The 10,443-nt window shown below is 41.8% G+C and overlaps 1 protein-coding gene across 1 annotated transcript in view; it reads right to left on the reverse strand.

The window, feature by feature from the left end:
* Nucleotides 1-3,106, reverse strand: part of LOC143986801 (uncharacterized) — a 113,726-nt gene extending 110,620 nt beyond the window's left edge. Inside the window, exons 1-2 of the mRNA XM_077485207.1 lie at nt 3,026-3,106; nt 89-208 (exon numbers count right to left, since the gene is read on the reverse strand). Coding sequence (XP_077341333.1) covers nt 89-208; nt 3,026-3,106 — 201 coding nt within the window. The remainder of the gene's footprint in view (nt 1-88; nt 209-3,025) is intronic.
* Nucleotides 3,107-10,443: the final 7,337 nt, after the last annotated feature.

Here is a 10,443-nt window from a genome sequence, read left to right on the forward strand (position 1 = left end):
CTTTAACTTAAAATTTGACCAAATTCATTGATAGTCATCTTCGTCCTTATATTTTGAATGTCCCAAGTTACAAAGGGGCACTATTCACCTTCTTCAAAACATCGATGGCCTCCAGGTTCCCAGCAATGCGATCCTGGTGGCCATTGATGTGGAGGCCCTTTATAGTTCCATTCGAAACGATAGGGGCCTGGCTTGCATCCAACGAGTTCTATCAGAAAAAAGTTGTTTTGATCGTAAATTTAACAATTTCATTGTTGACGCATTCGATTTTTCTAATCACAATTATTTAGCTTTCAATGGGTCCCACTTCCTCCAGGGACAGAGCATGGCTATGGGGACTTTTTGTGCCCCATCCTACACCAATCTGTACCTGGAGGAGTGGGAACATAGGATTAGTACTTCTGGCGATCTGGCCTTTTTATATGGCTATGTGATTCTTTGGTTTCGTTTTATTGATGATATTTTTTTAGTGCGGGGCGGCTCTGATGAGCTGCTACATACTTTTGTGCAGACCCCTAATGTCAACACCTTCTTTTTTTTTTTTAAATGTATTCTTTATTAAGTTTTTTTCCTTAAATATTTTAACAAAGTTATAAAAACCTCTTATTACATAAGCAGTGAATTATCAATCAATATTTATACTAGCATTCTTAAATTAATACAATCCGCAATGCTTTTTACAGTGTTAATATGGGGCTTTAGGCGCTACCTATGCCAAACCAGATGTTTTGCCTTTATAATATCCACATTATATTTCCGTGTTCATTACAATATGTAAACAATGGGGTTAGTTAATCCACAAACCACATTGCAAACCATATATGCACTAGATATTATGAATGGGGTAATAGCCTGAAAGAAGAGAGAGGAGTAGGAAGAGGGAAAAAGGGAGTATTATTTGAATTCAAAAGCCCCCAACAAAAGATACTTTAATACCACTTCACGCACACTTCCCACATACTGAAGTAGTATTAAAGTATCTTTGGTTGGGGGCTTTTGAATTCAAATAATACTCCCTTTTTCCCTCTTCCTACTCCTCTCTCTTCTTTCGGGCCATTGCTCCATTCATAATATCTAGTGCATATATGGTTTGCAATGTGGTTTGTGGATTAACTAACCCCACTGTTTACATATTGTAATGAACACTGGGAAATATAATGTGGATATTATAAAGGCAAAACATCTGGTTTGGCATAGGTAGCGCCTAAAGCCCCATATTAACACTGTAAACAGCTAAACAGCCACAGCCTCCTAACAGGGGCTGAGGAGTTAGGGGGTGGCAGCAAACTGAACTTTCTCCTAAGCGCGGCTATTCCAAATCCTTTTTTTGAATCCGTAACGCTTATCCCAACATGGGAGGAAAGAAAAAGCCTCTTAAGGAAGATAGAGCAACATAACAAGGAGATACCTCTTTTTTAATCCTTCCATCGCGTTTCCCCCTATCCCCATATATTTAATTGTATATTTTATCTCCCCCATCCCCCCCTTCCCTCCCTTACCAGTACCCCATTTTTATTTTCCTATCAAATTTTTGTGTTTTCCTTCCATCCAAGGTCTCCTTATCCTGTTAAACTCCTTTAAGTTGTGTCTCTTTACATAAGCAGCTCTCTCTTTAGGAAGGGTTTCATTTAATGTATCTATCCAATTTTTTACCGTAGGCGGTACCTTTGATTGTCATCTCACTGTTATCATTTTCCTGGCTTGATATATACTCCTTAATATAGCTACTGTAGTATTCTTAATTTCACCCTGCTCTTGCCTATATCCCAGTATACTGTACATGTCTTAACTTCTTTTTACAGTCTGATTTTAAACGTTTCCTTCAAGATTTCAGTTACTCCTTCCCAGTACCGGAAGAGCTTGGGGCATCTCCACATCATGTGGAGAAGATCCCCAGACCCCCAGCACCTAGGGCAGCTATCATCTGGTCTGGTATCTGGTAATATGCTCTACTCAATAGCATTAGAAGTGAAATCTTCTGTGAAGGGGAAACTGATACAGACTGACTTGCCTCCAATATTTTCTTCCACAGATTCGGGGGGTATTACCCTTATATCCTTTTCCCATTTTTCTTTTACTGAGTCTATTTTCTCCTCTCCATTAACCTCCTTAATTATCTGTCTATATATTTCTGAGATTAGACCTTTAGTGGAGCCCGTCCCAAGTATACATTGTATCAGAGGGAACTCTTTCCATTCTAGAGGTTGATTTCTAAATTGGGCTTCTAAGGCATGCCCTATCTGAAGATAATTATAAAGTGTATTCTGAGGAATGTTAAATTCCCTTTTCAACTCAGCAAATTCTTTAAAAGTGTTACCTACATAAATTTGTCTCAGCCTTTTAATTCCCTGTTTTTCCTACTCTCTGATCTTTCCTATTGAGCTAATTTCCTGCAGATTGCTATTATTCCAAATGGGGGTATATGTATTAAACCCTATATATTTCATCAACTTTTTAGCTTTTTTCCATATTCTAATGATCATTTTTATTGTTGGGTATTTGTACCTAAAAGAATTGCCCTCCAGTGTCTCTATTATTGTGTCATGCAAAGTTCCTGTTAACAAGATTCTACCATTGGGTGTACCTCCATTTTGTTCGCCACATCCCAATAGTTGCTGTAATTGTGATGCTAAATAATAGTACTCAGGGTTGGGCAATGAAAATCCCCCTTTCCCCACCGGAAGTTGTAATGTACGCAACCGTATCCTGGCTTGTCTCCCTTTCCATATCAGTTCCCTAAAGACTCTCTATTTTATTAAACCATTTCCTTGATATCCACACCAGAGAATTATGAATTATGTACATCAGTTGAGGTAGCCAAATAATTTTTATTAGGGAGCATCTGCCTGCTACTGATAGCGGCAGACGCTTCCAAATATCAATTTTGTTCATAAATTTAACCAAAAGTTGGACTAAGTTTCTATTTATAAATATATTTGGATCTTTTGTTATCATTATCCCTAAATATTTTAAGGTATTTACAACTGCCAGTTGGTGGTCTATCCCATATTATCCCTTCCCTCACCGTGTCCACACAGAAGAGCTCGGTTTTCGCACAGTTTATTTCCAGACCAGAAAAACTACCAAACCTCTCCACGATATTCATTGCCCCCTCTAGTGAATGGCCCATATCCCCCAGAAAAAGCAATATATTGTCCGCGTATATCGCTATTCACTCTTCTCCCGAGCTCCTATGGAAGCCCCTTATATCCAAACTCTTTCTTATGGACACAGCCAGGGGTTCCATTGCAAGAGCAAAGAGCAGGGGGGACAACGGGCGCCCCTGTCTTGTCCCCCTCTCTAATTCTATCCGGTCTGAAAATTCATTGTTCATTTTTAATCTTGCTGTGGGCTTATCATAGAGCATTTTAATCCATCCGATCAGTGAGGGCCCAAATCCAAATTCCATTACTCGCCACATATAACCCCACTCTAGAGTATCAAAGGCTTTAATCGCATCTAGTGATATTATAGCTCTCGATCCCTAATTTTCTGTTGGCATTTGCAAGTTTAAAAAGGCTCTCCTGATATTTGTGCTGGTAGATCTATTAGATATGAACCCCGCCTGAACATAACACATAAACATACTGGTGTTTACAAATTCCCCAGAAACTCCTCCATTATACCCCCTCCTCCTTTTATTTGGGCGGTGTACAAACTTTTGTAATATTCCTTGAAACTTTGCACTATTTATGTGGAGTTTGATATTATCTCCCCTCCTGTAGACCGAATAGCTGTAATAGTTGGTAGCGAGGCATTGGACCTTACTAATTGCGCTTCCCTACAGTTTCAGCATCCATAAAGGAGGCCTGTCGCTGTAGTAGCCGTTTAGTCTCTACCCTCTGCATAATTAACAGCTTGTATTCTTGTTGTTTATTTAACCATACACCCTTCTGGTGTTGGATCTAATATATAATTATCCTCAGCCACAACCACTTCCCTCCTAGTTCTTTCCTCCTGAGCTGTCACATCTTTATTATATTTGGCCACCTGTTGTATCAATGTACCCCTAAGGAAAGCTTTTAAGGTATTCCATAAAATCCCTGTCGTAGCTGTACCTGTATTGAATTCTATAAATTCTCTCATTTTGGGAGGAGTACAATCTGTTTTATTGATTAATTTGAACCAGTATGGATTTATTTTCCACTCCTTCTGTACTCCCCCCCCATTTTTAACATAATCACTAATGGAGAATGATCTGATATCCCTCTTGACCAGTATGTTATTTTTTCCATAATCTGCAGTACTCTATCATTTCCTAGTGCCATAACTATCCTGGAGACTGTGGAATGCAAGGCCGAATAGCAAGAGTATTGCTGAACGCCTGGGTTCCACACACTTCAGAGATCCAATAATCCCATCTCTTCCAGAAACTGACTCAATCGTCCCTTCTCAATAGGCTCTGTTATATTCCGAACAGTGAATCTATCCAACTTACTATCTAGGACCTCGTTAAAGTCTCCCACTATTATAATTGGCATACTTTGCTTATCCAACAAAAGTTAATTTAACCTGAGCAAAATATCTATTTTAAATGGAGGCGGAATATAAACATTTGCAACTGCAAGTGCTTTGTTGTCAATTAAACAATGAAGAAAAACATATCGACCTAATTCGTCTATACTGATTTGCATGCTGGAAAAGTTCAACCCACACTTCACCATCACACTAACCCCCCTGCTATAGGAACTATAGACCGAGTGAAACTGGTGTTGATATACTCTCTTTTTTCTTTGAAATTGCTGGGCTGTGTCCTTTGTTAGATGTGTTTCCTGCAGGCAAACCGGTTCTACACCATACTTTTCCAACATAGAAAATACTACTGCTTTCTTGCCCACTGTGCCCAGCCCTCTTACATTCCATGAACCTATCTTAAAACCTAGTGTTTTAAATTGCATCTAAATTCAAACAATATATACCCTCTTACAAAGTATTTTAACTACAAGTACATGTGCACTTCCTCCTTAATTCTCACATTACCTATTATTATTTGTGTCACCCATTTCCTTTTTATAATTAATTTTGTATAATCCCCAAAGAGAGAGGAGAAAAAAAACACACCATTTCTCTCCCTCTTCTGTTTAACTTCTTGCAACTTTCCTATATTATTTCCAATAGTGCCTTCATTTAATCCACGCTTCCCTAGTGTACAACCTTGAACCATACTGGTAATCCCTCCCCCTTCCCCCTCTCCTCTCCCCCCCCCCACACCCCCTACCCTCCCCCACCTCTCTAGGTATTCCCCTAAAACCTTTTCCCATACCACTTGTTCCCTCTTCCTACTCACACATTCATCCCCTTACATAATTTCTCAAACTCCCACTGTGCAAAACCCCCCTCCCACCCTCCCTCCTGCCATATTACAAACAATATATCCCATATATCCTAATTTACTCTTCCCCCCATTTCTTTTTATTGTCTATACCCCTTCTCTTCATTCTCAACAAAATGTCAATAATTTCTCCTTGTTTTCTTCCAACCATTTTTTAACTCCAGCCGGAGCTTCAAAAAACAGGTTTCCCCCCCACAGCGGTCACACGCAATTTTGCTGGATAAAGAAGGGCATATGGTACCTTAAATTTTTGTAAGGAGCGTTTTGCCTGCATAAACTCCGCTCTGCGTCTCTGGAGATCCTGGGAAAAGTCAGAGTAAAAAGATACCTTGATCCCATTAAAGAGAATATTTCCCATATCTCTAGCCCTCCGTAATAGTGACACTTTGTCCTGATAATTAAGGAACTTTATTAGCAAAGTCCTAGGGTATCCTCCTGCTGGTGGGGGCCAGAATGGGACCCTATGTGCTCTCTCTATACTGAACATTTATGAGAACGACTCCTTCCCAAAAAGCTCAATCAGCCATTTTTCTAGGAATTCTATGGGATAAGGACCTTCGCTCTTTTCGGGCAGCCCCACTACCCATATGTTATCCCTTTGGCTCCTATTTTCCATTTCCTCTAGCTTAGAGGCTTGTCTGAGTAGCTGTCCTTTCATACTTTTCATCTCCTTTATTAATGGTGACACCTCATCTTCCAACTGGCTGATCCTTCCTTCCAGAACTGTAGTTCTCTCTGCTATTTTCTGCACATCTTGTCTGACCATAACTAAGTCCTCTTTGACTCCCTTTATTTGCTTGCAGAGCTCTTTAAGTGAGTCATTGCAAACTTTTACTGCCTTAAGCACATCCATTAATGTTGGCTCTTCCTCTAAAGATGTATTGGGCCCATCTGCAATGTCCGTTGTTTCTATATTTACTTTTACATTTTGATCAGACAGTCCTAGATTTTTGTTATTTGAGCCCTCGGGGGTTGAAACAGTTGCTTGACTCTGACCTTGGCTTTTTCTGTTGCCCCCCTGTTGCAACTTGGATTGCGATCCTTTCTTTGGGGGGGGACTGTGAGGAGGTCTGCCTGGGGTATGTGCATATTGTTCTAATTTTGCTGCTGCGGCTGTACCCACTTGTTGAGAGTTTTTCTCTTTTGCGGAGCGTAGCTGCAGCATTTTATACTTATCAACTATGCTGGTGCCAGACGACTTTATTTTTTTCCCTTTTTTTTTCTCTTTCCTCCTCTCCCTTCCCCCTTTTCCTGGAGGTGTAATTATTCTAATTGAACAAAACATTCGTGGATGCGCTCTACCCTCCCCTTATTAAATGACACTCATTGAGCCCAGAGTATAATGGGACTGGTCATAAGAAGCCAAAAATAAATCTTCTCCGTGCCTGTATACCCTTTAGCTCGTAAATCATATACCAGAGATACCATTCAATGATTAGTCCTTGCACAAGCACAGTATAGCAGCATATCACCCATACGGATTAACAAGCACCAATCCTATGGTCTCCAACATACCATAAGTTGCCTGGTGCCTTTTTGCTCTGTCTAGCATTTAAATGGGGAGTACAACAGGCAGATATCTCCTCCAGCTTCAAAAAAAAGGGAGAAAAGAAAGACAGCCATCCACCGTTTTTGTTTGCAGGAAAGAAATTACTTAAAATGTCCTCTGATACAGCGGGCAACCTCACTTCAGCTACTCATAATGTATATGGTCTTCTTTCTCTCTTACCACTTCCCGGCAGTTTCTCAGTTACCTAGCATGGCTTGGCCCGGCGGATGTCATACAGGCTCTTTCTGTCTCCCTCGGGTTCCCTCGCATGGGATTGGGTTATCCACTCCCGCTTCAGCAGGATAATGAAGCACCGCGATGTAGGGAAGCTATACAGCAGCTACGTCATGCAGGCTCTCTCTCTCTCACTGAGAGCCGGCTCTGTCTCCCGGTGCGTCCCATAGCAGGTGTAACAGGGGGAGGGAGCTCACACAGCGGCTTCTCAGCTCTCACTCTATAACACCGCTCATCACCGCTACGCACACCACACACATTTCACGTCCGGCCACACTCCCCGGTTCCCAATGTTAACACCTTCAATTTCAGCTTCACTATGTCATGTAATCCAACAAAAAATCTAATTTCTGGATATATATATATTCATAAAGATGAGGAGAGCATGTTATCCAGCAGCCTTTATCATAAACCATCTGCTGGAAATGGCATACTTCATGCCACCAATTTTCACCCCAAAAGTTGGTTAATTCAATACCGTACGGACAATAGACAAACAAAATTGTTCGAATGACATCATTTCTATAGAGGAAGCAGATAAACTGAAGCTGAAACTACAAGCTTGGGGATATTCCAACAAATGCCTCAAGTGAGCTTTTAAAAAGGCAATCACTAAAAATAGACAAGAACTATAATACAAAGCAAAAATTCAAAAATCCGATGCAGGTCAACTGAGAATCATAACATGTTTCTCAAATCAACAGGAGAGTTTTAAACGGAACATAAACAAATACTGGCACATTCTGACGCTTGATCCCATAGCTGGATCATGCGTATGGGAATGACCATCCTTTATGTTCCGGAGAGCTAGGTCTCTGAGAGACAAGCTTGTCTCTAGTGAATTTAAGCCGGATGGAGGTGATCCTTGTAAAACATCTGGCACCTACACATGTGGGGGATGTGGATACTGTCAATATATGAATGTGGCAAAGCATCCACATCTCCCAAATAATTTTCGGCTTGTTCCAAAACATTTTGCGAATTGTCGCACAAATGGTGTTGTATATTTACGCCAATGTGCCTGTTCTTGTTTCTACTTGGGAAAAACTAAAATGCAACTTTGGCAGAGGGCATATAAACACATCCATAGTATGCAATCATGTAACTCTGATTTACCATTGGGCTGCCATGTTATATCATCCCATTGCGGAATTTTCCCACAAATCAAGTTTTTAATACTGGATTGTGTTCACCCAGGCCTTAAGGGCAGGGACTGGAATAAAACATTGTTGCAGTGGGAGTACCAATGGATTTTTCAACTTAATGCTACCACCATCCCTGGCCTAAATGAGTCAGTTTCTTATAAGACCTTTTTGAAAGGATTCGTCTCTGGTGGTCCAGAGAACGATCTTTAATTTAACCACTTCAGCCCCGGACCAATTTTCAGCCTAAGGACCAGAGGTCTTTTTACAATTTCACACTGCACTGCTTTAACTGTTAATTGCGCGGTCATGCAATGTTGCACCCAAACAAAATTTGCATCCTTTTCTTCCCACAAATAGAGCTTTCTTTTGATGGTATTTGATTGCCTCTGCGATTTTTATTTTTTGCGATATAAATGGAAAAAAAACTAAAATTTTGAGAAAAAATGATATTTTCTACTTTTTGTTATAAGAAAAATCGAATAAACTCAATTTTAGTCATACATTTAGGGCAAAATTTATTCAGCCACATGTCTTTAGTAAAAAAAAATGTCAATAAGCGTATATTTATTGGTTTGCGCAAAAGTTATAGCGTCTACAAACTACAGTACATTTTCTGGAATTTACACAGCTTTTAATTTACGACTGCCTATCTCATTTTTGAGGTGCTAAAATATCAGGGCAGTACAAACCCCCCCCCCCAAATGACCCCATTTTGGAAAGTAGACACCCCAAGGAAATTGCTGAGGGGCATGTTGAGCCCATTGAATATTTTTTTTTGTCCCAAGTGATTGAATAATGACACAAAAAAAAAAAAAGTTTACAAAAAGTTATCACTAAATGATATATTGCTCACACATACCATAGTTATACCGTATATACTCGAGTATAGGCCGACCCGAGTATAAGCCGAGGCCCCCAATTTACCCCCAAAAAACTGGAAAACGTATTGACTCGTGTATAAGCCGAGGGTGAGACATGGCTGTCCATCCCTGTGTGTCCGTCCATCCCTGTGTGTGTGTCCGTCCATCCATCCCTGTGTGTGTGTCCATCCATCCATCCATCCCTGTGTGTGTATCCATCCATCCATCCATCCCTGTGTGTGTGTGTGTGTGTGTGTGTGTGTGTGTGTGTGTATCCATCCATCCATCCATCCATCCCTGTGTGTGTGTGTGTGTGTGTGTGTGTGTGTATCCATCCATCCATCCATCCATCCCTGTGTGTGTGTGTGTGTGTGTGTGTGTGTATCCATCCATCCATCCATCCATCCATCCCTGTGTGTGTGTGTGTGTGTGTGTATCCATCCATCCATCCATCCATCCCTGTGTGTGTGTGTGTGTGTGTGTGTGTGTGTGTGTGTGTGTCCGTGCAGCCTTGTGTGTGTGTCCAGCCTACCTGTGTCCCAAGCCTCCGTCCCGAGCCGCCGTCGTCCCGAGCCTCCTCCGTCCCGTGCCGTGCCTCCTCCGTCCCGTGCCTCCTCCGTCCCGTGCCGTGCCTCCTCCGTCCCGTGTCTCCTCCGTCCCGTGCCGTGCCGTGCCTCCTCCGTCCCGTGCCGATGGATCGCCGCTCTTCTCGGCGGCCATTCTACAATTCAAAATTCCGCCTCCGCCTGTGATAGGCGGAACACTCAATTTCCCAGCAGCCTGTGTTCCGCCTATCACAGACATCCTCTCATACTCGTCCGTAGTATGAGAATGAGCGGATGTCCGTGATAGGCAATACTGACTGCTGGGAAATTCAGTGTTCCGCCTATCACAGGCGGAGGCGGAGAAGGAGGCGCGGCTTTTGAAAATTAATGTCCGCCGTCTGTCTGCTCGATACGCTGATCGAGCAGTCAGACAGCGGCGACTCGAGTATAAGCCGAGGGGGCACTTTCAGCCTCAAAAAAGAGGCTGAAAATCTCGGCTTATACTCGAGTATATACGGTATGTGGAATTGCACCCCAAAATATATTCTACTGCTTCTCCTGAGTACGGGGATACCACATATGTGGGACTTTTTGAGAGTCTAGCCGCGTACGGCACCCCGAAAACCAATCACTGCCTTCAGGATTTCTAAGGGTGCAAATTTTTGATTTCACTCCTCACTACCTATCACAGTTTCGAAGGCCATAAAATGCCAAAATAACACAGACCCCCCCCCCCCCCCCAAATGACCCCATTTTGGAAAGTAGACACCCCAAGGAA

This window comes from Lithobates pipiens, unplaced genomic scaffold (assembly GCF_037356315.1).
Source record: "Lithobates pipiens isolate NorthernLeopardFrog02 unplaced genomic scaffold, aLitPip1_a1.2 Scaffold_18, whole genome shotgun sequence".
Taxonomy (NCBI): domain Eukaryota; kingdom Metazoa; phylum Chordata; class Amphibia; order Anura; family Ranidae; genus Lithobates; species Lithobates pipiens.